General features: G+C 38.6%; 1 protein-coding gene across 2 annotated transcripts in view; it reads right to left on the bottom strand.

Moving 5' to 3' along the window:
• The window catches only part of LOC131467624 (zeta-sarcoglycan), a 289,872-nt gene that overhangs the window by 24,234 nt on the left and 239,013 nt on the right, over positions 1–26,625 (bottom strand). For both annotated transcript variants that reach the window (XM_058641640.1, XM_058641639.1), the window contains 2 exons: positions 12,114–12,236; positions 11,052–11,124 (listed from right to left, as the gene is read on the bottom strand). In XM_058641640.1, the coding sequence (XP_058497623.1) occupies positions 11,052–11,124; positions 12,114–12,236 (196 nt within the window). The remainder of the gene's footprint in view (positions 1–11,051; positions 11,125–12,113; positions 12,237–26,625) is intronic.

Genomic DNA, 26,625 nt, shown 5'->3' with positions numbered 1-26,625 from the left:
CGCGACACAAACACACAACAACCGTCCCTCTAAATCGCCACTGTGATGGTCTGTGCACTCTGCCATCCTGTCACTCTTACTCTGACCTTAATAACAAGTTAGAACTGAGTGAAATGATTTTACTCTGGACAGTTTTCTGCGTGACACGGTGATCAAAACTCATTATTTTAACATGTAGGAAGTCAAAAATGAATCTCTTTATGCAACTCAACTAACTGCAACGTTCAACTTTAAACTGCAGTTCAGCTGCTCGTGTAAAAATCAATCATGTTGACAGAGCTAAGGCTCATTGTGACCCGGGAATGAAATTGAATCTGCTGCAAGACTGCTACATGTCCTTGTTGCATAAATTTTATTCTGGACATCTCCAGAATTTGTCCTGCAGTCACGGTTGTTTAAAATCCTGACCAAATTGTGCTATTTTATCCTTTCCTAAATAGGATAAAACGTTACAGATCCCCATGGTGAGGCTGGGTATTTGCAGAGGTATAGACAGGGATATAGATAAGCAAGGAACAAATAGAAAGCAGTTAAGATAATTTGAAGTTTTTGCCAGAACATGTCAAGTTAAACACTAGATTAAAAGATTAAAGAAACATTTAAGATAGACAGTGTGAGCTCATCAGAAGATTTACAGTTTAGACATGTACCTGCAAGTACGCAGGTTTAGTTGTTCATGTAAGCAGCTATACAGATGGACGAACATATGTTGGGAAATGAGATTGTGAATGTCACTCTGTTCCCATAAAACCTAAAGTGCCCCTGGGAAAGGTATTTAAACCCACTCTTCTTCTCAGAAACGACTGCCTCGGCTGACTTGACTAACATTATGTCACAGTCTGTGGTTTTCATGTCATCATATAAGGTGTTGCTCAGTAGCTCAGTATGTAACACAATTGTCTACATTAATCAACACAAATGACAAAGAGAGTGTCCCTTTGGATTAAGAACCGGTTAAGGTTGTGGATTATTTTTGAATATTTCTTCCAGAGCCCTAAATGCACCTTGTTTTGACGCCACTGTAAAGTAAGCGGAACCTTTTACTTCTACACTTCAACTGTACAGTACAAATATTTTCATTAGGCGAAAGAAAGATGGATTGCTGAAGATTTAAGTTGGTAAAATGATGCTGGCGAATTTATTTGTGTCCGTATTTGTACCGGCGTAGGTTGTGTATGCAAATGAGTGTAATAACTTTTGGTTGTCCTTAGGACAAGTGAGGCTGGCTTAAGCAGCAAACGTGGAAATAATGTGTTAGAAAATAATTCAAGTAAAGAAAATGAATCTGCCACTTTGAATCAGTCAAATGATATGACTATAATGTTACATTCTGAGCTACACTTTGGGGGAACCTCAATGATCCACAACAATGAAGTGAAACTAGGGTCTATATTTGTTCCCCCCCCCCACACATATCTTACCAAAGAATATTATATTTTGTCATACGATGATAAATCACAACACAGGTGGGTAGATGCAGTACACTGATCGATGATACTGTATGGGACAGAGGACTGAAATTGTAGGAAATAAAGAGAAATGTACTTTAAGACAAAAAGGGACTATGTCTTTGTGTGTGTGTGTGTGTGTGTGTGTGGGGGGGGGGTGATGGGGGCTTCTGCAGAGGCAAACACAGTCATACAGTGAACTTCTTGCTTTTCTCTTTTTCTCTGCCTCATTGCTTTCCCTCCTACAGTCATCTTATCTGCGTCTCTCTCTCTCTCTCTCTCTTGTGCCGTGCCTGTCCCTTGCCTCCTGGGAGGCTTCCGGCTGTGCTCACTCTTTCTCCCCCAGCTGAACATGAACAGAGAAGTCCTGCTGGTAAAAATGTTACACCTTCCCACCACTTTATCTTACTCATTTAATTCTTTCCTGTCATTTTTCACCCGCCTCTCCTCCCAGTCTCTTTATTTATTCGGTGCCATATTTGATGAAAGGTATTTTTCGTGTGTACTTCTCTTCATTTCACTCTCTCTTTAACACTGTGTCTCCCGACACATTTAAAAAAAGATAGGTTAGGTTATCAACTTAAAACCATACTAATACAGTGGAACACTTTCATCTATGGCAAATTAAATAGGCTTTTCCCAATTCCTATTTGACAAACATGAAAAACAATCAATTTGTGCACCTAAAGAATGGAAATGTTTGCCAAAAGATTGCACACCTGCTCCTGTTTTTTTGTCTTGTTTTCATACAGTATAGTCGTTAAACGACAGAAACCTTGTATCTATATATTGCATGAGTGTTTTTTTTTGCATAAATCCATACAATTCATCACACTTTACATCAGACTGTTTCATCTGAAAATGATTTATGAAGCAACAGGAAAAACAACTGAATACATACAGCAGCTACAATATACTTTTTGGCCCGTATACTGATGCTGATGATGATGATGAGGCTGATCTGAATACTTAATTTAAGCTTAATTTTGCTAAAATAACAATTGAACAATTGATGTATATGGCATAATGAATTGGCAGTTGATAAATTAGAGCTAACATGGATGAACAACACTTAACTTGAATGTTTACAGTATGTGTATATCATTTCAGAGTTGATGTGATTTGAAATCTTTGTCAATCTTAGTCATGAAACATGTCAAGAGAGCCTTGTACTGTATTACTATTATGACTAAATAGTATGACTTGCACTGTGTATAAACGCACTAATGTTGTTTTAGCATCATATTTATTTTCCAATTTCATTAAAAAGATCTACATCATAAATAGGATAAACCGTCTTGGAACTTGCAAGACAATCTTTTATTCTGAATAAACTTCTCAGTGACATGAAAATCAATAAAAAAAAAACACCCTCTTATCAAAAGTTACAGTTGAAACAAAGCTCAGTAGGGATCAAGAGGCAAATCCCAATCTCTTGTAATAAACTTCTGTGATTTATACACTGTTATAACCCCAGGGTTGAGCCTGTCTGTGTTTTTCTCTCTTTATGCGCGTGTGTGTGTGTGTGTGTGTGTGCATGATTAACTGACTTTAGATAAGTCCTGGGAGCTGATTGGTCCTGCACAGATGGTTCTGGTACAAGAGGCCAGACTTCCCCGGTAACAATGGACTTTTCTTGAACCACTCACAGTCAGACGACCAGCAGATGTCTTTATTGTTTTTTGTTTAGTTTTTTTTTAATGAGCCTTTAAAATGGTTTGTTTATTTTGTTGATAGTGATTTCTTGGGAGGAAAAAGGAATGCCTTTATTCATGTTGCTCCCAGGTTTTCCCGCAGGCCTGGACATAACAACACAACCACCCACACTGACCACCTACCAGCCTGTACAACTTCATTCTAGCACATCGCCCACTAGACAAAAAAAAAGTACATATATATATATATATATATATATATATATATATATATATATATATATAGTTTGGCAAAACAAATTAGTAGGACATGGGTTGATTTCTACCATAGGAACCAGGGTTGATATGTGCACAGGACAGACACTCAGTGTAAAAGCCTTAACAAAACACACTGTTGAAAGCTGGAGGCTTAGCCAGACTGTAGAAATAAAATCATTTTGCAGTGTCTGAAACTGTGTACCTCACACTTGTTATTTTGAGTGCACAGGTGTGTTGATACTGACAAGTATGCCAAAATGCAGCACACTAATACCCAGAAGGTGCACTCAAAACTGCCAAAAAGTTGACTGTAAAATGACGGAAAGTTCTCCACCTCAAAGGTCACCATCGTGACTGCATCATGACAAACATTGCCACGGTTGCTATCTCTAGGTACTGTGTGCACAGTGGGTGTGTTTGATTTGGGACAACACAGGTGACATCAACAACATTCTTAAAGTACAGTGGTTTCTTTTTTAGCACTGAGCCCCCTTTCTTTGTGCTTTGAGATGCACTGTCCTTGCAACCAATCTTGGCACAGAAAGTCACAGTGTATATTTGACTGAATCTTACCTCAGCTGGGTGGTAATTATTATCTTTTGCCCAGATTGGGATGCTGGGATAATCAAGAAAGAGGACATCTGATTTCAGGACATTGCCACCAGCTACATTATTAAGACATCACACTGTCTTCACTAAATGTATGATGCTCGTCAAGAAATGTCAACATCTGGGAAAAAAGGTCCTGCATCAATAAAAACACACACGAGCACACAGACATCCTGATACATTATGGATTGTTCCCATAACTGTGCTTACTTTCTCTCTCGCACACACTTTCTCTCTCTCTCTGCTCTCAATGATTTCCCTGTGTGCCTAATCAATAAGAGCAGAACAGAACAGGCTAAGGCTGATTGTCCTTGTTGTACCAATAAAAAGGGCAGTATTAGATAAATCCAAAAAATCCAATCTCAGGACAGCAAACTGTAGGTGAGGTTTTAGTGCAATGTGGTTCTGGTTCACCTGATTAGTAATGTCTTCAGGGTTTCACTAAAAAGTTGCCAATACAGTGAATAAATTGTGGCTTTATGTCTGAATTTCTACTTTTCGGATGACACAGCATGTGTGATCAGTGCTGAGAGCACGAAGACAATGTAGAGAAGGAGAGCAACAACAAAATATGTACAAATTGCAAAACTTGAAATCAGTCACTGTCACATTAGCACTGTAGCACAATAGCAGGCATTGTTCAAAACCACCATGCAAGTGAATTGCTATTCATTTTGAAGGGAACACTTGTGTGGAGAGCAGATTTTCCCAAAGGCCCAGTTCAAAGAGAATGGGGCCTTTTCTAAATTTTAATGATTTCCAATTACTGTGACACAACTCCCAACTTAATCAAAAAAAAGAAAAAAACAGATAGGGGCATACTCACTTCTGAGTTTTCTAAAGCTAATTAGGTGGTGCTCTTTGCAATCCTACACCACACTCCTCCATTTGGCTGCTCACGTGAAAACCAAATCAACTCAGTTCTATCAAACCTTCAAAATAAGCGTGGGAAGTGGATCTAGTTCAGTTCACATTGTTGTTTCAACTCAGTGTTTGAGGATTTTAACCCTAATGAAAAGTGTGCATCTAGAATGTTAAGGGTAATGTGACTGTGGGTGCATTCACACCAGCCCTTCTCAATCAAACAATAGTTAATTTGCTCGGAAAGTCTGGTTTGTTTGGGGAGGTGTGAATGCGCAACTGAACTCTGATGCACACCAAAGAAGCAAAGAAGCGGACTACAACGCTCGTCTTCTCCTTCAGAACTTTGTTACTCCAGTCATTGTCCACTGGAAAAGTTTTACTTCTTTTCATATGAAACAGTTTATAAAATCAATAATAATAGGAAATATACATATATACTGTTCGCAACATCAGATTTAGTTGTTTCTTTCGTAATTGAGGCAACTGATGGTGTGGAAAAACATTAAGGCCACAGGGTGAGTCACTTTCACATTCTCTACTTCAAGGACATGAAAAGGTTTACAGCGTGTGATGGGGTTCAATTGAAAGTATCTGTAGGACACAGGAGCATTAAGAAATATTAATACTCTTGTCATTAGGGGACCTTCTACATAGAAACAGGGAAAGCAAAGAAAAATAAGAGCGCAATTCTCTCTACACTTAGAAGCTTTTACTGGGATGGAGAGATAAATGTCAGAATGGACGACATTATGAGAAATAATGTTTAAGCAGTAGATCATTTTCTATGTTCAGGCCTATACTGACTAACTGGGGCTTTGTCACCACAGACATTTTGACTTGTTTACTGGGAAAAAAACACAGGTGTACATACATTTATATATATATACATATGTATATATATATATATGAACTGAATCAATACCACACTTTTGAGAAAAACCTAATATAATGTATTCTTCAGGTGCAGTCTTTTTTAAATTTGACTTCACATCTGACAAACTGACTGTCCTAAGCCCACTTTTTAAATTGTTAACCTAAAGTAACGTAACCTTTCTCTATGAAAGCCTTTCCCATGCTCCCGAATCTGACAGGGCTCTACAGCCATATCTATTCTGAGATAGATACATGGAAATAGATCCAGGGATAGAGGAAGGGGCACGGAACAAATCCCTCTCTGATGCCCTTGTCTGTGTTAGGGCTGAAACTCTCTAGGGAGCCTCCTCATGACCCCGGGACTTGGACAGGAGAAGGCCGAGCAGAGGGAGGGATGAGAGGATGAAAGAGTGGATGGAATTGGAGATATTGACTTGGCAGCATATTGTTTCTCTCTGCTGTGGCGCTGAGTATCAAGTGAAGTCAGAGACCTGAGGTAACCCATTGTTTGCTAGTATGAGTGAGGTGGTGGTGCTACTGCGTGAGAGTGCTTTAACGTTTTGGTCGGTTAATTGCTGATTGATTTTCTTGGTCAGTATAGCAGTTTGTGATGCTGTTTGCAGTGGTGGTGCCGCTTTGAGGTACAAATTTGAGGTATCCCGTGGATAAAATAATATAATAATGCCTTTTTTTTGTATTGTCTTGGTGGCTATTGTATCACAAAACCAAAGACTCCTTTGTAGTCTACAGCACTTAGTGATATTCTATCATTTGATATTTCTTCTGCTTTCTTTTTGGTGGTTCCCTATTTCTTTAGGTTTTACTTAGAGCTTTTGCTTCTACTGCGGCCATACTATGGGATGCTCTTCCTTATGTCATTAGATCTGTTGCCAGTTTTAAAAGGCAACTGAAGACTCACTTGTTTCGTATAGCTTTTGGGTAAATTAGGCTCTTTTTACTGTGTATCTTTTTATTCATCTTATTCAGCTTACTATTCCTTTTATTTCATCTGCTGTGTGCAATCTTGTGTTTATTCAACACATTGTTTTATTGTGATGCACTTTGTGATTTTATCTGTGAAATGCACTATATAAATAAAATGACTTACTTACTTAAGTCTGTCTAACTGCCTGAATCACTGTCACTCTAACTTTCCAGCCACTCATTCCTCTTTACCTCAGTCTCTGTCGACACCTTTGGCAACTTGCTGTCAGTATTTATTGAGCGATTTCAGGACCCATGTCACTCACACAGACAAGCGGTAATTGTATTTTTTTAACACCAGCACATTCACTATGTCTAACCGTGTCTTGTGCTTATTTCAAGTGACATATATTCTATCCTCTTTCCCTAACAACAAGCAAACAACAGCAGTCACAAACACAGGTGGATTTTGTACTGTAGGTAAATAATGAAACTTAACCCAAAGGCCAACCAACAGCTCAGCCGACCAGTCAACCAACATCATGAGTATGTCTCATTAAAAAAAAGGCAAAGGTAAAGGAAAAAATTACCAAGATCTCAAACACCTGGAAAAGGAAAAAGGAATCACGGTTTGTTCTTTGAGATATAGAAACTATCAAGATTGAGGACATTATGTTTGAGTCACAAATTACAGTGGAGCGAAATGCATGTCACACAAACAGCCAACAATGAAAGGTTAATCAGTGTCTTACAGACAACAGGGAACATGCTTGACATTTTCATTTCATCATTTCAACATTTGATTTGTTTTTGATTTGGGAATAATGCAGTTTAGCCCTTGATTGCCATCACATAGAAACCGAGTGTTGCTTTGACAGAAGCCACAGCATGGAAAGAGGCAGATTTCTTCCATGTTTTTAAAAAGGCTGCTGTGCAGCTACAAAAGGAGTTAATTTTATTTTATTTTTTTTCAAATAAGCAGATGCAGCGAGTTTTCAAATCTACACCAAGATTTGATGCTGTCCTTTCACCTTGAAGCCAGGTGCCCTTTACTTTGGTTTGCTAGATAACATAACAAATAGTAGCCCTCAAAAGAAAAACACTATTACATTATAAATGTCCGTTAAAGCGTATCCTTGCTTATTATATGCCTAAGGCTGAATTTGCATGGTTTTTGTAGTAAAAGAGCAGCCTCAGCTGCATATTGTGTTAATAATGGAAATCTGTTTTATTATAAAAGTAAACTGCACCAGCTATACATCCTAAACATTTATAAACTCCTCCAGGAGACATCCATTAACCTTTGTATCGATAATTGATCATTGTTCAGTTTGTTTGTTGTTGACGGTTGCCTATCTATTGTCAGTCCTTGTTTCTTTTGTCGTGCAATGTAGACACTGTCGTGACGGCCTCTGTAAGATGTGGAACTGTGCAACTTAATGGAGATGCAGCATCTTTTCCAAATTGGCTGGTTTCTGTCTGCGTCCCTGCCACTTCCTGTACTCTTCTAAGGAAGATTAATGAAAACAAGGCTTGCAATGATCAAACCGAAGACTTTGAAGATGCATGGCACAGTGTCCTGAAGCGTTCTCTGTAAAGCAACTGAGCATTTTGTTTAGATGCTTCTACTATAGCCCAGGTGTCGGACTGATGACATGCTTTTCCTTCCTAGCATCTACTATTTATGATAATGATTAAAACATGAAGGTTTAACCTCTGCTAAGTTTGTTGTTGTTGTTTTTCCTTCTATTATTACTTGCTAGAGAGAATGTATCATCGCTGCTAATGTATGATGGCCTGACTCTTCTGAAAATCCGCGATTCTGTGGAGAAGGCACCCATATATGGCTTTGGTGGAGAGTCGAAGACACTGCCACCTCATCTATGGCGTCCCGCCATGCATACGCCACAGGAGACGCGGTTCTACACTGATTCAGTCATGCACAGGGAAAATAAACTGCAGATATAAATGCCTATGTTTCTTTATGTTGGGTCAACTTATTTCCAAAAGACTGACATGCAGCACATAGGGTCGTTTTTAAGCATCTTAACCTATGTTTTGCAGTATAAATTCAGTTTTCAACATTCAGTGAAGCCACATTACATTCAGATCACTATGTGCAACCGTTATCTGCAGAAATTATGAGGCCACCAAGGCTTTCTTGGAATCCCTTGACCTGTACTTTATCATGCAAAGTGTGTGCGATCTATCTTTCTTGTTTTCCTCCGTTCTTCTAGCCCCTTTCCTCTGTATGACTGTAAGATAGATCATTAGTTTTAAATGGATTTCAATCCACTCATTACATGTCCCATTTACCTTCACTGCATAACGCTCTACTTTTCATAATGAGACAGAAGAGATCGGCGGGGGTGGGAGTTTAAAGCAGGAAAAGAGGAAGGATAAATCTAAGGGAAGACAGTTCACATCAGAAAAGGACAATAATGGAAGAAAAAAAGTGAATAAGGAAAAGAGCAGAAAACATGCTTTCTTTTTGGTGACATTATCTATAGTGTATAGTAGAATATCTATTCATACAACTCCATTTACAACTGAAGTAAACATTATTATCATAACTACGCTTCGGTCTCTTTCTTTCTCTACCACTGAACAGCCATGTATACGGTGTTAGCTTATTATATCCAGACTTATACATTGCCCTTTTTGTTGACGGTCTTCTTCATGATGGCGGTAATGATGTTCAATTTAGGTCAAACTGATCCATTAAGTGCTTTTTTAGCAGCTATTATTTGTTTTATGTCACTCCACAATGACGTTCATGACACAGAATCTGTTCAAATTGATGGAAATTAAAAGCAGCTCTAATAACATGCTGCACTGATAATTGTCACATGAGTGCTTCCTTTTTTCACCGCCAAACTTTATCACAGGTTTCTTTTCCTTACTTATTTGCACTGACCTCTTCATTGCTGCCTTGTTTTTCTGTATCTTTCTGTCCTCTTCCGACCCCATTCCACCTGCTACCGCTACTTTATTTTCTTCAAGCAATCCTCTCATCTATTTTTGATCCATCAGCATGTGTGGGGTCCTGTTTCATCGACAACAAATTTGGTGTTGCTCTCACTATTCTCTCGCCTCTCTCTGTTGATCCATCTAATACCTTTGTATCAAGTCATTTCAATTTCCCCTTGTCCCTGAACCGTATTTTATGTCTGACTTTTTCTTTAAAGGTTATTGCCTGGAAAGAAGACATAGGGAGGAAGAACTAAAGAAGACATTTTATCTATGATGTGGCTATCCCAAGATATGAGTCTTTGTCTAAGTTTTCATATCCACTACATACACAACATGGGGGAACTTAGTTTGGGTAGCATGACAGCTAAAAGAAAGACACAAATTGAGAGATCTTATAATAGATGAACCTCTGAATTCTTCACTTGTATAAAAGGAAATGAGCTGTTGCCATTTGCCATTTTGCACATCCTGAACATGTACATAGAGTGTATCCCATTATCGGCTGCTAATACGACTCAACTCCCTGCGGGAGTCCAGTTCCAGATTAAATCTATTCTAGCTAACTACCACTGCATGCTTCCACACTGAGCCCTTCTGTCACCTCTGTTGCCCTTTTCTTCTATGTTCTGTTTGCCCTCCTCTATATCTATGCCCATACTCCTTTCTCTTGTATCTTGTTTTCTTCCTTCTTTCACTTTTGCTGCCTTTCTGTTCATGTTTTTCCTCCGTAGCGTAAGGCCAGCGTAATGGCTATATTATGCTTTTATAATTACATAAAATGAACTCCCCACTTAAAATGAGATTTAGCACAGCTAATCTACTCTACATTACACCCTGCATTACATGTGCATGTTTTAGTAAGTCTCTGCTTGGTAACAACGTGACCCCAGCACACAGTCGCCTGCAGGGATTTTGTTCCCTCTGTCAGGCCTGTCAGACTGCCAATCACCAGCACATGTCTTTCTGCAGAGAGCTGATTACAAGTCGCAAGCACACTGTACCACAGGGCTGGCTGAGCTATAGACCACATTTTTAGTTTTACATAACAACACGTTTTACCCTAATTAGTATAAAATAAGTAGATTTTTTATAAATATTTTTTATCGCCCACGACGGTAATTGAGACACGAATCGTGGCCCATTGGTTGAATTTCTTGAAGGACATTGAGCTAGTCCAATGTAAGCTCTCAGCCCTCCCCTCCCTCCTCGCCCCCCAACACCATGTGGGCATATATCCTCTGGTATGTTATGTGCCTCCGCATATCGTATGAATAATCATATTGGGCCGCCATGGCCAAAAATGTCAGGGCCATTTTAAATGTATTTGTGACTTCCCCCTAATCACACAAAAGAATATATTAAAAATAAGGTGAACCATTGTATGCCAGAATGCTTGCCTGACACACATTCACATGCAAACTTGGAAAATGATATAGGAGACACTTACTTTAGGTCCTGGAAGGGCTCTGCCCTTACATGTGACGTCTCTACAGAATGGCTGAACACGACACCTTCATTCCCTGGAGAGAGGGTAGGAGCGGATGAAAGAAAGAAGGTGCGTTAAATCGCAGTTTGTGTGGAAATCTGCGCAATATTGCGTCATGCTTCTGTTTTTTAAGAGCTGCGGGGGACTCTTAAAATGCATAATGATTGGAGCTTTTCTTATGTATATGTGTGTGTGTGTATATATATATATATATATATATATATATATACACACACACATAGATATGAATAAATGACAAATACTTAATACTGCATGTCTCAACTGGCCCTCAGTGCATGAGCTGAATGGATGAGTTGACATTTTGCATTCTTTCAGCTGTTCAACTGCCGTTCTCACACCTCCATCACCAGTAAATGACAGCAAGAGTCACCTCTAGACCTCCTCCCCTTTAACTCTCCATCCTCTTCTCACTCATTCCTCCAGAGTGCCTCTAATAGAAAAATCCAACCAATTACCCAAGATGGGGTTATATATGTGAGTGTGCAGTTGTGTATGTTCTATTTGTGTGTAGTTCAACTTGGATGTTGAATTTGTGAGTTTGTGTAAATGCACATTTGGTGAATTTATTTCTAAACATCAACAACACCACACACACACACAGCTCACTCACCTCATAGCAAACAATGTGCAAATGATAGAGTGAGGAAAGTAGTTACCGCAAAAGGTCAATGTTTCTATCTGTTTTCCTTCTAAATACCTCTTAATTTTTTTTCCATTTAAAAAAAAGAAGAACTAACTTCATCCACAGCTGGCTGACATGATCTTGTTTCGCTGCACTCATTAAAAACACGCTGTCTTCAAGCTTATGTGCCCGTGTCTTAAAGCAATCACATGACTCAACAGAAATAAGTCCACTGCTTGCCTTCTGCTGTGTCTTTCTGACATTTATTAAAAAGCTTGCTCCTGGATGCAGGGTAAATAAATCCCTGATTGAAGATGAATATTAAAAATATTAGCCTAACAAGCAGGTTACATGAGTCATGTTGTCTACCTGTAACATACCTGTAACTCTGAGTTTCTCAGTACCGATGCTTATCTCCTCTTCATCTGCCGAGAACAGAACTCGCTCTCCATCTGTACTTCTCACCTCAAACCTCTGACACTGAGCCTCCACCATGTCTGAGCCTGAGAGAGAGAGAGAGAGGAGATATTGGGTTAAAATTGATAGCAGAAGATAACACGTGGCATGTACCATCTGGTGGATGTTTTCATTGGGAAAAAAGGGTCTTTACGGAACCATTAGTGCATGACAGTTTAGCCCTAATGACTACTGAGGGATTTGAACTCTCAACCCCAGTAACTCCAGGATTTGTCTGTACAGTTCATGTTGTCTCAGTCTGGAGAGATTTTGGGAGTTGTTTCCTTGAGCAGAGTCTGGCAGCAAAACCCCTGTGATGTGTCATCACCAGAAACAAAACAGTTGTGATACAATGAGTAGAAAAATCCAGACATCAAGCTGTCCTCCAACTTTTCTTGTACTTTCTACTGAACAAACAGTCAACGTTTGACAGTGTTGTTGTTGACAGTGTATTGTTTCTGGAAAGGGAAGCTGCTGTTCAAATGTCATTTATTTAAAGTGTGTTTCTTCCTTTAGGATTCGATGATGGAGGCAACAGCAACATTGTGCCAGACAAGGAAATGCCCACAAATCAATTCCTTACAAATTCTACACAATATTACATTGTTTCTGTTCACTTAGACTAAACAGAGGCAGGTTTATAACAACAACAATCACTAATGTTACACACTGCAGCTCTTTTGCATCTTTTGTTAGATCAAGTGAAAATATCCAAAGGTGGAAAGGTAAATGACTACCTGGTAGTTGGACCCGAAAGCTAAATGGTGAACAATTTCTTGAGACTTTAGCGAGAAGAAGGGGAAATATTATTCACATCTGACGCACATTCTTCTCTGGCCATTGTCCTATCCTTCACACAACTTTTGGAGCAAATTGGTTCAATTATTTTTGGATTAGTCCTGCTGAAAAATAAACTGCCATGGGTAAAAATGGAACATCTGTATTGACAGACACAAGGAAGAACAGTGACGAAAAAATGACCATCAAAGGAGAGAAGCAAAGTCGGGTACTTTAGGAAAACCTACTCCTCTTTTGCATTTAGAGCAATTTGACAAATCTGATTTCTTTAGAATATGCTCATACAGGATGAAGATATAGTTTGAATTCTGTATATATACAGTATAGATGGAAGAAGAATCAGAAACGCCACCTTTTTGAGTACTTTTAACTCAAGTCTTGGTCTCTAGTACTTTTTACATCTCTGTATATATGTTACCATTATTAGGGATTATTTCAAGAACCTTATTGTACAGAAAATCAAACTCTGTAACCTGTGACATAAAAATGGACAATGTTTCAGAGCTCCTCCTCGACGTCTTAAAGCAGGCTTTCACACGAGCTTGTGTCCTAGTCAGAGGAGCCACGCCCCCCTTTGCTGCCCTGTAATTCAAACGTAAACGTATAGACTTGCACAGTAATGTCAAACGTTGTTTCCAATGGCTTTTCAAGAAAAGACCGGCAGTGTGGTTTTGAAGACAGGTAAATCACCTGACAAACTTCCTAAATGAACCACTGTGGTCACGGTGGCAGTTTGCTTGTTGTTAATCGATGTTCCTTTTATTTTGTGATCTGGATAGTGATTCTAACCCTGTGGTGAGGCAAAACACGAGTCTCTACGTGTCTCTCCTCCTGTCCTCTTCCTTCATTGTCAATTAGTGTCTCAAGTGTCAATTATTAACCCACACCACCTTGTTAGTCAAAACCAACCTTTGTTAGCAGCCATCAACTTTGGAATAAACTCTGTTTCTCATCTATTTTGGGCTTTATCCTGCCTATGAAGCCTTTCACTCCTCCTCAGACTGTGTCTGTGTGTGTTGGAGGGGAGACAGTTAATGGTGATGTGTTATAGGATATTTGCTGTCAATGTCATCTAGCTGGTTCCCTTTAGCTGTTCAGCTCTTGTCCCATAACACAGCTTTCCAGGTCAGCACATTTCCAGAGATGTGTGTGTATTATTCACAGACAATGTTCTCCTTTTCTTCTCAGCAGGGGTTCATAAAATAATCTGAAACAGCAGGAAATCTGTGGCCATGTTGGTCAGAATTTGGAAAAGTTTGACACTATTTGGACATGGTGCAGAGAATCTTTAGCATTAGACGGGGTTATACGAGACAAAGAAATGTGTCTGGAATAAAGTGTAATGCCGTGACATTACAGTTTATAATAAAAAGTGCATTTACAGATCAGTGTCATGCTGCCATAAAAATAACCATAAGAGGGCAGGATCCAAAATTGACTTAAGGACTCACTGGGCAAATGTGCAAATGTTTCTTTCTCAGCCAACATAATAAATTTAATTTTAATGGTACAGTATGTTATTGAGAAAACAAGGTTATGGTGTTTAATGCAAAAAACTATTCAGCAAATATATTCCTAGATCAGCTGCAATCCAGAGATGGATCACAAATGACTCATTTCTCCTAACTCGCCTCCACACAGCAGCCTCTGAAAACTCCAACACCGCCTAACCTCCATTTCTCACACAACATGGTGGGGTAAGTGCACGAGGTACAAACTCTTAGCATAGTGTTTTATTATATGATTATTTTGGATCAAATATTTACTTTACTCGTACAGTGGGTAGGCCCCTGAGACTTACTCACATAATGGAAAAACCTACATGCATTTGGTACTTGGTGAATGTTAATTTCAGGCCCTGCATACAGGTATGAAATATCATGTTAAAATGGTCTTTAGCTACAATATGACTCCATATTCCCTTCACAGGAGCGTTATGAAATGCCATTGGATGGTTATAATGGCTGTAACAAAAATGAAAAGGAACCTAGGAGGAAAAATATATGGTGAAATTCACAGTGTGTAAGCGCTGACACCAGCAGTCACAACAGGAGGCAGAATGGCCAGAAGTTATTTGTTTCACATGATTGCTTCAACAAAATGACTGCCAGCTTTACTTTATGAAAATAAGCAGTGATGTAGTGTGTCACAATGGGAAATTAAACAGTAGATGTGTGGGCCCCCTCCTTTTTCCTATTCTGCTCTGAAAACTTTGAGTTTTGGTCTAATTGATGTGTCAGTAATGCTTTACAATGCAAAGTATAAGAATGGCTCATTATGGCTGTCATCATTTCTGACTTTTTTCCACAATGAAGAGAATGAAGCGTGCATGTAAAACATTTTACATTTTTGGTTTGCAACAACATGAAGAGTGATTCGTCTAAATATATCAGTCTAATTGCTCCTTGTCACCTTGAGAACAATCTGCAGTTATAGCTAATATTACTGCTTTGTAAATGAACTACTTTTGGTCAATTAGTTTGCTTCCACAAAAATATCTCCCAATGTAATTCCACTGTCAACAATAACACCAGGAGTCCTTGTTAGGCAGATATATTAATTAATGCACTGATTTTTGAATAATCACTTGCTGACAGGATCTTGTTCGCTGCCACACAAGTCAACCTTAGCAGGATTCTTCAATAATAATAAAACCATTATCAATAGACCATATCACTAAGGACAAGACATGCAGGAAAAAAGAACGGTCAGACAAGAAGTCTTGTGTTATGAGACTGAAATCTGATCTGCACATGGACATTTGACATGAACTTGGACATTCTTCCCTGCAGATACTGTATCACCTGTGTAGCACCAAGACAAAGCAAGGAGCTAAAGCTGACAGACAAAGTGGAGCATTTAGCTGCTTAAGGGCCACATAGGATGAGATGGAGACTAAGAGTGATTCACACATAAGTTTGATTCGTTTAAACTGAAACTCAGCGCAGACCACGCGAGTGGAATGAGACCAACCGAAAAGAGACAGAAAGCAAACAGACAGTTGTTTAGTCACATAAAGCCTGACTGTGGGTTTTTTACTGTGGGGGTGTAGGGAATACTTGTATCATGATGCAGACATGAAGGATTTTGCCTCGACAACAATTATGTGACAACACATAAATGATAAGCCACAGAACTAATCATTGATTTTCCAGCTACTAGATGCTACGGCTTCACTGCAGAAACTTTAGTTTTGTTTTTCGGAGGTGGAGCATTTCAATTCCATTTTTAAAGAAATGTTTATTTCATTTCATATTGATCTGACTGCCTCTATTAACTGATTCAAAAGTAGCCCTGTGCAGTTATATATATATGTATATATATCCCGTTGTGTTGCATCCTTAAATATATATATTTAAGGATGAATATATATATATATGTATATATCTATATTTAAGGATGCAATGTTACGGGATTGGTGAAATTGAATCAAACTAAATTGTTGACGTGATAATTGTGATCAAATTGAATCACGAGACCAGGGAGGATGCACATTACTTGCATTTTACAATGAAGGCAGTCAAAAACAGTTAGAATTTCATTTTGTTCCACTTATATCCTCAGTATACTTTGGCAATTCATTAAGTCCAATAAAATCCTTCTGTATGGCCTGTTTGTCATTGTTCATATACGCAATGATTGATTTGCAGCCTAATGCTACTGGTAATACTTGAAATGAGTCATTTATTCCTGAGCTCTGAATGCACTGGCAGAGAACAACTATACCCACGAAGCATGACCTGCTATCAGTCATATCTGTTTAAATGTGATGTGATGTGACATGCAGGACACACACGCACAAATAAACCATTTAACCAGATAAAAGGGAACTAAATACTCGGAGCTCAGTACGTCAGTAAATAATTACTGTAACTATTGTGAATGACTGCTGGTTTAAATTTTGAAAAACCATAAAAACAGTAAAGAGGGACGTCAACCTACCTGCAATGCAACTTTTCATTATAGCCTCATCATGTTGGGAATTTAAATGATACACAAGGACAAATAAATTCCTATCGCACTCTCAATGGAACATTAAAGTCCATTTTGATGCTAACAACTGAAGAAAATACTTTTAATTCACATGTCCAACTTTGTTGTTTAACACTAATCGCTCTCCCCGAGTGCAGCCCACTGACGGTCACATTGATTCCTTTAATCACAACTTTCAATTAATTCTGTCTCTTTGAGTTCCTCTCTTGTTCACATATTTTAAGTCCTGAATCATGACAAAAGAACTAATTCATCCCACTTTTAAAGTACTTCAGTGGAATTCAGAGTTCTCCAATTCTCTCTCGCTCTCTCTGTATTGTGTAATTAGCTACTAGATGATAGCTAATACTAAAATGGTGCTCGTGTAACTTTTATTACTACTGCACATTAAGGCACCAAGGCCATAATAAAGTTATATGGGTTTGCAATCTTGGATTTTTAATTCATGGCTTCAAATTGGTGCTTCTAGCAATGAAGGGATATGATGCAAAAAGACAGAGGCATAAGTACATAGAGGAGAAGTTTGGCAAAGTAAACACTGCATGCATGGTTGGGTTTCTCAAACAGGTCAGGGTGAATTTTCAATTAAAAGCAGCTCCAATGTGCTTTGTGATTCAGCATCTCCACAATGTTCTCTTCCTCACTATCCTTCTCTCAGGAGTGTGTGACATTCATGAAAATAGGGCAGTATTAACACAAAGAAAAGACAAAAAAGTATGAAAAACTTACTCTTGGCTCTCTTGGCTATGTGGAAAAAGTTAAAACATATTTTGTCTCCTTTTAATCACTATACTTTTCCTCGGGTCAACATTCTGGCAATATGTTAAATGCTGCATTAATGCTTTTAAGCAAGATGCAAGGTTATAACTCAGAATTTAGCGTCCTTGTGCTGGAGAAATGTGTATTTTATGGCTGTTTTTTTAAAAGTTTTTCTGACTGCTTTTAGTGCTTGGCTGGGTCTGGCCTATGGTTAAATCACTTTTCATCTTTTATGAATTGGAATAAAGTTGGGGATCTTTGGTTGGGCCTATTACAATATATACAATAGGCTACATTTTAGTGTAAGAGGGACCGGAGGCCTCCTCTACAGAAGCCTCTGTAAAATGTAACTGTGTAACTTTGTCCTTCACTCTCACCATGAGACAGTGTAGCTGAAAAACTGGCATTTCACCAACTCTGCATCAGTGATACATATGTTTGTCAAAGTCAAGTGTTTTCAATTCACATTTAGACATTGTCTTTAGATATTTTCATGTCAGCAATGTTAGTTTTACTTTCTTAGTGTCTCTGCAAACAAAAATGAAGACAGAGGATTGGGTAGTTTTTAAATGATGTGTACATGTACAAGTACATGCATCCTTTTGAGAGCAAAATATGTGTATGTATGAGTATTATTTGCCATTTTCATTGTGTGCGGAGCTACAGCATCCAGAGATTCAACAGCAATGCCTTTGGCGTATTTACCCAAACATTCAAAACAATGGGCCCATGGTTCAAAGAGCTGGGGTGCCCCTGAGCAAGGCAAGTGCTGCCCACTGCTCCCACACCCAGCTTGTCTGTGTGTTCACTACTGGTGTGTAATAATAAAATTTAGAGGTCACGTTCAGTATCACTAATTGGTGTGTATGCAAAAATAACGAATTGCAAGCTGCCAAAACCTCTTGATCTTAAAAAAACAGCATGTTGCCTAACATGAAATCTGCCCAATCAGGCAAACAAATCTATTTCTTTCCTTTAAAGAACTTTGAAAATAAAATTTTTGAAAGAAGTTTCAGTCAAACATGAACAGCTTACATTGGTTTAAAGTCTACACCCCAGCTACACTTCAGCGGTTAGCAACCACAGCGCAGGCAGGCACGCACATGGATTTACACAAAGCAGTCATATGACCACAAACCTGCTTTCTTATTCATGAAGGTAAATATTTGTGTGTTTACTGACAACCATGCAAACGTAGAAGAATGGATCAGAGAGCTCTGTGATGTACAGCAAACCAAGAATGGACCGCTATCTTTTTCTAATCTTTTCCTTCTAGAATGTTTAAACTTGTACTCAACATGTATACATGCAAATTGTGTCTTTTTATTTGATATGTATAATTTTAAAATGTATTCACAATAGAAAATCACTTTCTCAGGTGATTTCACTCATCAAACTTCCTTATTTGTTATTCACACGTGGCACAGCTGATCAGTGGATTACGATGGGCATTCTGTTGAGCGAGTCTGGCTGATATGCTTGTCAGTTCCCCTCCTGTCTACAATGTCAAATTTAATGAATATTCAATATTCAAAAATTCACTCGGCACATTTGTGTGTTCTACAAGGATGTTCCTGAGGGAAGATGTGTGCCAATCAGCTTATGCAACACAGAGCACATGTGTGAAACAATATTTGTCTGTCTTTATTTTAGAAAACAATATTCCTTTATTTCTACTGAGCAAATAATGTGGCACATTTGGTTCAATGTTGAAAAGTGAGACAACAAGGTTAGAAACAAACATGAAAGGTAATTCATTCGGTATTTTATTTGAACTAATCTGATTTGAAAGATGCACAATTAGTGTAAGAAGCAGCTACGGTCAAAATGTAACTATAATAACTGTAGTTACACAGTAAGTATCTAATCCAAAATAAAAACTTTACATAAGGAACAGTGCTGACCTGCTATGTACAGTACTTATCGTAAGATGAACTCTTTGTCTTTCTCCAAGACTTATTTATACGTCAGAGATAAATTGATGCAATTCCCTCAAAGTGTGTTTCTGGGCTTTTTTTCTATTTATCTCTAATCTGATTAAATGTTACTGCTATTCAGCTACTTCTCTAAATGACCCTGTAAAAGTGCAGACGGTGTATGCTTTTTATTACTTTTAACCTCCCTTTTCTTTGAGAAATTACTCCATCATTTCGAGATATCGGAAGACATTTCCATATGATGTAGGGCAGGGTTATTCAACATCAGAGGTGGGTGGGCCAAAAAAGGAAAATAGCTGGTGTTTTGTGGGCCACACAGACATTCAAGCCTTTTGTTTTGACTGACATGACATCACTTGACTGTGTTTGAATAATGCTTATAGTACCTGGAAGTTTCGGGATGCAAGGGCGTAGGTTTGTGAAAGCCAGATTGTCTCTCCCAATATTAGAGACAGGACAATGTGCGGTGATGCAGTGAGAGGAGAGTGACGGTGAGCGAGTGGATTTTTTTACGAGCATCAGTGAACACATCACAGCCGAGCACAACTATCACTGCGAGTCACAGAGGAGACAAGAGAGAGAGAGAGAGAGCGAGAGAGAGGGAGAGAGAGAGAGAGAGAGAGAGAGAGCACGGGCAGGTGATGTGCTGTTCTGACACAGCCTGGAGGTTCCTCCCCTGCTTGAATAGGCCTCAGTAGAGCTTGTTTTTTTGCAATAAACAATCAAAGTTTGCCTTGAAATCAGTCTGCAAAAATCATTGTAATCCGAAGGAGTGAATCCACACACTGGCTTTCTCAACCAACGCTTGTCATCATGTACAGTACATGCACAAAAATGCATTTCTTTAACTAAAAATAATACAAAATCACTGGTGCTACTGGCACACAACAAAGAGAAAGAGCAAATGGTGATTAAAGGCAGCGGATGTGGAACAGCGGAGAGTAAGGAAAGTCCCAGAAAGAGAAAGCGAGAGTGTAGACAAGGCCACGCGAGCAGCACGAGGCAGTGACTGTCGCAGATGGGCACAGCTGAGATCGTGGTCAGTCTGCAGCTTTAAAGATTTGGAACAATCAACTATTTACACGAGGTTCTAGTGCAGCAAACACACAGCAGCAAATGCGGCCAGCGCTGCTAACAAACAGTGAAGCAGTTTACGGAGCAGACAGTGCCGTTAGCAGGCAATTAAACAAAAAGAACAAGCATAAACACGCAACAACAACTTGTACTCAAACAAACGTGTGAAAAGGAACACTGAGTGGACTCAAATGTGAACAGCTTTAACTTTTAAAAAACAAGTGCTGCGCTGCACTGCTGAAGGAGCGACGGGATAAAAGAGAGAGCGAAAGGTGTAAATAGAGGAAGCAACTTTATTATTTTGTCCCTCCGAAAGTAAACAACAATGGACACGACCGTGACGCTACAGCAGCAAAAGAGGGGTCATCGCATCATGTTCAAGAGCGAGGCCTTCTGTTTTTACTGCAGCACTCCTTCAATCTCTTCAAGGTGTTTATCAGACAAAGACAATTGAAAAATGAAAAGTGCGTGAAGCGCGGTTGTGGGGAAAGAAACCGCATTGCAAAGTACTTTTGTCAATTCAAGTTTGGATTTGTCGCAAGTGGTGGAGTGAGATTTATGCACCGGGGGACACAAATTATTTATTTAGAGTTGATTAGAGTCATTAATATAGTAAGGAAAGAGAGAAAGAGACAGAAGGAGAGATAAATTAGTCGGCCACCATTTGTCACCGATATTAATCAGTCTGATGTCAGGAGTGTGCGCAAAATGAAGAAGACGTGGCATGTAAGGCTGTGTCTACACATCCTGTATATCTCTATGATACAGCAACAGTGTCAGCATTCCGACAAGTAATTAATGAGGGCCTATACTTGCAGCAAAAGAAGGAAACTTTTACCAATAAATTAATTTCATTTCATTCAAACTTTCCTGATTGTCGCACTGAAAATGAGGATCAGCTGACAATTTTTCTTTTTCAAGATACAGAGAAATACTGAACTGGTGTTTGCAGTGTTCCAACATTTACTACATTCAAGAGCACACGCGCTGTACCGCTGTCTCTGACAAATGGAATTTGATGTGCAACATTACTGAGCGCCATCCAGGAGAAAAGATGGAATTAAGCCTGGTTAACAGTGAAGCATGACGTCTGTAAACAAACCTGACTGTCAACCTTGACTGTCGGGTTTGCATGCTCAATGATGTGCATTATGACACGTCAATTATGGGGCACTGCAGCTCCCAACGTGATAAAGATCACAGCGTCGCACGTTCATGCCCACTCTCCTTATTAGTATGACTCTCAAGGCGCTAGGCATTCACTTCAGTCCCGTAACAAGTCGCGATACTATATGACGTGACTGAGAAACAAGATTAAACAAGGAAAAGAAATCTCCCTCCATTCACATGCAAAGCAGATAACTTTGAGTTGTTTCCATAACTGAAAAAAGGAAAAGAACTCATAGCCTAAAGTACGTCTGCTCTTTCCCAAGCGACTGACATGTCTCTCTTTTGTAATAACACTCACATCCTTAAGTCACAACAAACATGAGCTGCAGGAGATAATAATCTGGCATTTGTGAGCTTTAACTGCAACATTTCATTAACTGACCTTTTATATTTGCAATGAAGGCCGAGTGCTCGCAGCACTCGCTTTTCGGAAGTGCGGTGAGTGCTCACATAAAATGTGTTGCTTTTGTAGTTTAAACATTTCTCCTTTATGAACTATTTGAATGAGTTATTTATTTTTTTACTTTTTTAATTGTTGATTGAAGGCAAATCAATTGTGAGACTTTAGTGGCATCTAGAAGAGCTACTGTGAGAGAGGAGGAGACAGAGAGATAAAGGCATGAGTCAAACGGGTGCAGAATTATTTGCCTGGAATGTAAAGTGAGCAGCTGTAAGTTTAAACCTGGAGTGACGGGAAAAAAACAGAGAGAGAAAAAAAGCAACTTAATTGTTTTTGGCCGTCTGAAGGTAAATTTGATGCAACAGCGGGCAAAGAGTGTCACCACATCATTTGAGATCTTTCTATGAAAGAGAGGCCTTCTGCTTCACCGCCGCACTCCTTCAACCTCTTTTTCAGACAAACAAAAATGAGGACAAACGAAAGACAATAGGAAGTGGAAGGGTGGTGTTTAAAAAAGAAGGAACTGTATTGCAAACAGTAATACTTTTTCTAGAAGTCAACTCAGCTCCACAAAATGTCAATATGCCCTTCATATTCTTATTACTTATGAGTGTTTTTGTAATATCTCCTTGATATTTCTCTTCTAATAGTCTACTATCACCATATTCTGTGTAGACTGGTGGCTCTGTGTTTATCTGTTGTCCTTGGTGAGCGTGTTTGACGTCTGTCACTCAGTAGAGCTGTTTATTTTTTCAGGACATTATAAATTCTTGTATTGGCTCTGCCCAATTGTGCAATATTGATTTCCCTTCTTTCTTTTCCTTACAGGGGTAAAAAGCCCAATGCTAAAAATAAGATCAGACATCCAGAGATACTTCTGTTGATACCGTCAATCAAAAAATCCAAACCCTCGGCAACAAACTCGGGCCACCTGTCAGTCGCATTGCATTGTTTTTAATCATATAATCCAAGTGGGTTCACACAAAATGTGCTATGACGTAAGCAGTGGCGATTGCTCTAAGACAGCAAGGGAAGCTCAGCTTCCTCTAAAATGTAGTCAAATATTTACTCTGTTGTATTTACATTTGTTTAAATGTAAATATGTAAATGTACTAAACGTGCGCTAGAACGCAATTATAGTCGAGCTAGTGGAAACGCGCCATATGGGACGGCACAGAACACTTCCAGGCCCAGCTTCACTTCCAGGGAACAGACGCTGGGCACCCGCATGATGATTGGAGGAACTGTCTGAAAGGCGGAACCAGTTTTTGATTGACAGCGTTGCAGAAACATACACCACAGCAGAGTCCTGTGTGGATATTCTTTTGTACATATTGTATATACACTGTGAAGAAAAACACTATTATAGCATTTCAGTTTTACATAATTATAGCGTTTTCTTGTCCAAGTTGTTCGTTTGCAGAATTTATATAAGAATTCATGTGTAAATAACGAACTGAAATGTGCTTCCCCTGTTTCAAAGACCAGCAACCGCCACCGGTGCTAAACTGTTTTACATATAAATAACAGGAAATAATTATTATATTTGACTCTTTCTCTTGATTGAAACTCTTCCTGGATAAAGTCATCATACCTAATATGTACAACACAACACGTGACAGAAGTGCCCAAGGGGCTGTAATAGTTTTTGAAATTGAATTCAAGTCTTGTTGGAAGCTTGGTCATTCTATCTTTTTTTATTGAAAATGCACAAAGTTACGTTTGCTTTCCCAACGTGCCCAAAGGAATACAAAGTCACTGTTCTGACCTTGTAGCAGACGTTTTGGCCATGAGGATCTCTGCATTATTCATGTCTTTGACAACGTACAAAATAGTCTTATAATGTCCTGCGGACAAAAAAAATGGTTTTGTGTGTGTTTTAATAATCAAGTTTGACATTAGGACTGTTATATGTGTTCACATTTGGGAGAGGTATGACCACAAACTTTTGTGACCTGCCATTTTTAAGTTATGGTAAAAATGACACTTGAAAACCAGTTAATGCACGATGTCGACCTTACTGCCTGAAGATTACATTGTTTTAATTTGAGTTTTATCACCCGCAGTTATATACAGTATATACTTTTTAAACACTAAACACTTATATTACACATAGAGGGCATTTTCCAGGGCAGTAGAACTCACTTCAGTGTATAAACTGTAAAATAATACTGTAGCATTTGCAGGGCTTATACTCTCAATAAAAAGTGGCCAGTGGAATGGTGCTGCTGGAGACATAATGAAATCAGTATATGAACGCAATAAAACATCATGCCACTGTTTGTTGTTTGATAAACTTAAAGAGCATTCCAGGTAAAACTGAGCTACTGTATTAAAGAAAATGTCACAACTTTTTTTTTTTTACAGGTTGCACCCCACACCTTTGCTTCATTGAACACCACCTGTAAAAACCAAATGTAAGTACTCCCATGCTTGAAGTAGTATGTATTTGCCATTTTATTATGATATCAAACCACCAGCAATTTCATATGGACCACTGCATCTATTTCTTAGGGCAACACATGAACACATGATGATGAATAATATTTGCCATCTTGCAGCCAAAACAGTATGCAGACAATTAGCCTTTGTCCAATTAAAGAGCAATCATAAAGATAAATGACAACAATGGCAGTCAATCCGTGCCTTTATTGAGTCATCCACGGCCCCTTAAGTGTATTCCAGTTTGTTAATGCTCAGCTCTATGTATTTTTAATTGCCACATTAAAACCAATGATTTGATCATAGAGCAGCAACATAAAAAAAAAAAGGAAGACGTGCTGTCTGAACTTTGCTGATTGGATAAATGGGAGACACAAAGAATGCGACTCTTTAGTATTTGTGTTTTTCACAAAGATCTCACAATGGCTGCTCAAATGTGATCACTGCAAACTGTGATTGTTATGTACATCATTTGTTTCTCAGAGGGGGATTTACAAAGATGTAAATTCATAATTGGACTGTGTGTAATGGAACAACTGAAAGTGCTCATTTTGTGTACTAATCATACCCCCCCCAACCAATATTCAGCTGTTAAACTGCTTTGATGCTTCCATGTGTCTGAGAACGGGTGAAGATATGATACAGTTCTTACATAGCTACAGCTACAAATCCACATTTCCATACATTAAGAGTCTTAACTGCTCCAAAATAACAAAGAAGTTGACTTAACTCACCATCTATTACTTCATGGCCTTTGCCTTTAAATATCCTAATGTTGCTGCTCTGATAATACATTTTGAACTATACCAGCTGATTGCCGGAGAAATGAAGTAAGCAAATTCTGATAAAACGGAACATAATTACAGTGGGAAGATAAAGATAATGAACTTATAAATTTAAGCTTAAGTTTGGGAAAAGGTGACAAGGTTAGAAGGGAATTCAGGGGGTTTAATAGGAGATGAGGTCTGTGCATGTTTAAAAAAGCGGTAATGAAAGGTAAAAATGATGACAGGATAGAGAGAGGGCAAAGAGGGGAAAGGGCGAGGGGAGTGATAGAGCTGATGTGCGTGTTGAATGATAAGGAAATATTTGAGCACTGAAAGACACTTAAAGTTAGGAGGGTTGTTTTATAGCAGGTAAAAGTGAGCAACTTTTTCACACACAGGCAAAAAAAGGACGCACTCTTCTGTACTCACTCAATACTGTAGCAACATTTTTTCCCCTACTCCCATAACATCAGCACAGACACACGCGGATAATAAGCGCTACAAATACCCCTCTTGCTTGGGGAGAAGCAGCATTCATTATCAGCACCATGCACTTTGAAAAATTGAAAAGTCAATAAGACAACCAGAACATAAACACACACTCAGACAGTCTGTAATGACTGTCAGCTCTGCCAAGACACAGACACACAGGTGAAAGGACGGGAAAGGAGAAATAAACAGTTAACAATAATTGAGATGGACAATTTAAGCAGCTGTCAATGTGTTGTGTTATTCTAAGTGCACACTTTTATTAAGGTTTATGTCATCTTTATAATAGTAACATAAGCAATTGTTTTATTTTTTTGCTGTCTTTACTGTAAGTGGACTAACTGCAGGTTAGTGACTAAATGTCAATGAGATTGCTTATAGTTTAACTTGCAGTAAAGAACAATTTCTAATAAGAATAACACAGGTTTCAAGCTTAAGGTGGAAATATTACAAATGCAAGTCAGGCAAACACAACTTCACTCGAACTTGTGGTGAATTGTTTTGCTGTTGAAGAACACACTTGAATCTAACACAAATCTACAGTTATACATTATACATCATTTTATTTATTTATTTATTTATCAAAAATCGGAACTAAATGATGATA

The sequence above is a fragment of the Solea solea genome, chromosome 10 (genome assembly GCF_958295425.1).
Source record: "Solea solea chromosome 10, fSolSol10.1, whole genome shotgun sequence".
Taxonomy (NCBI): Eukaryota; Metazoa; Chordata; class Actinopteri; order Pleuronectiformes; family Soleidae; genus Solea; species Solea solea.
This window is presented reverse-complemented; position numbering and strand designations above follow the sequence as displayed.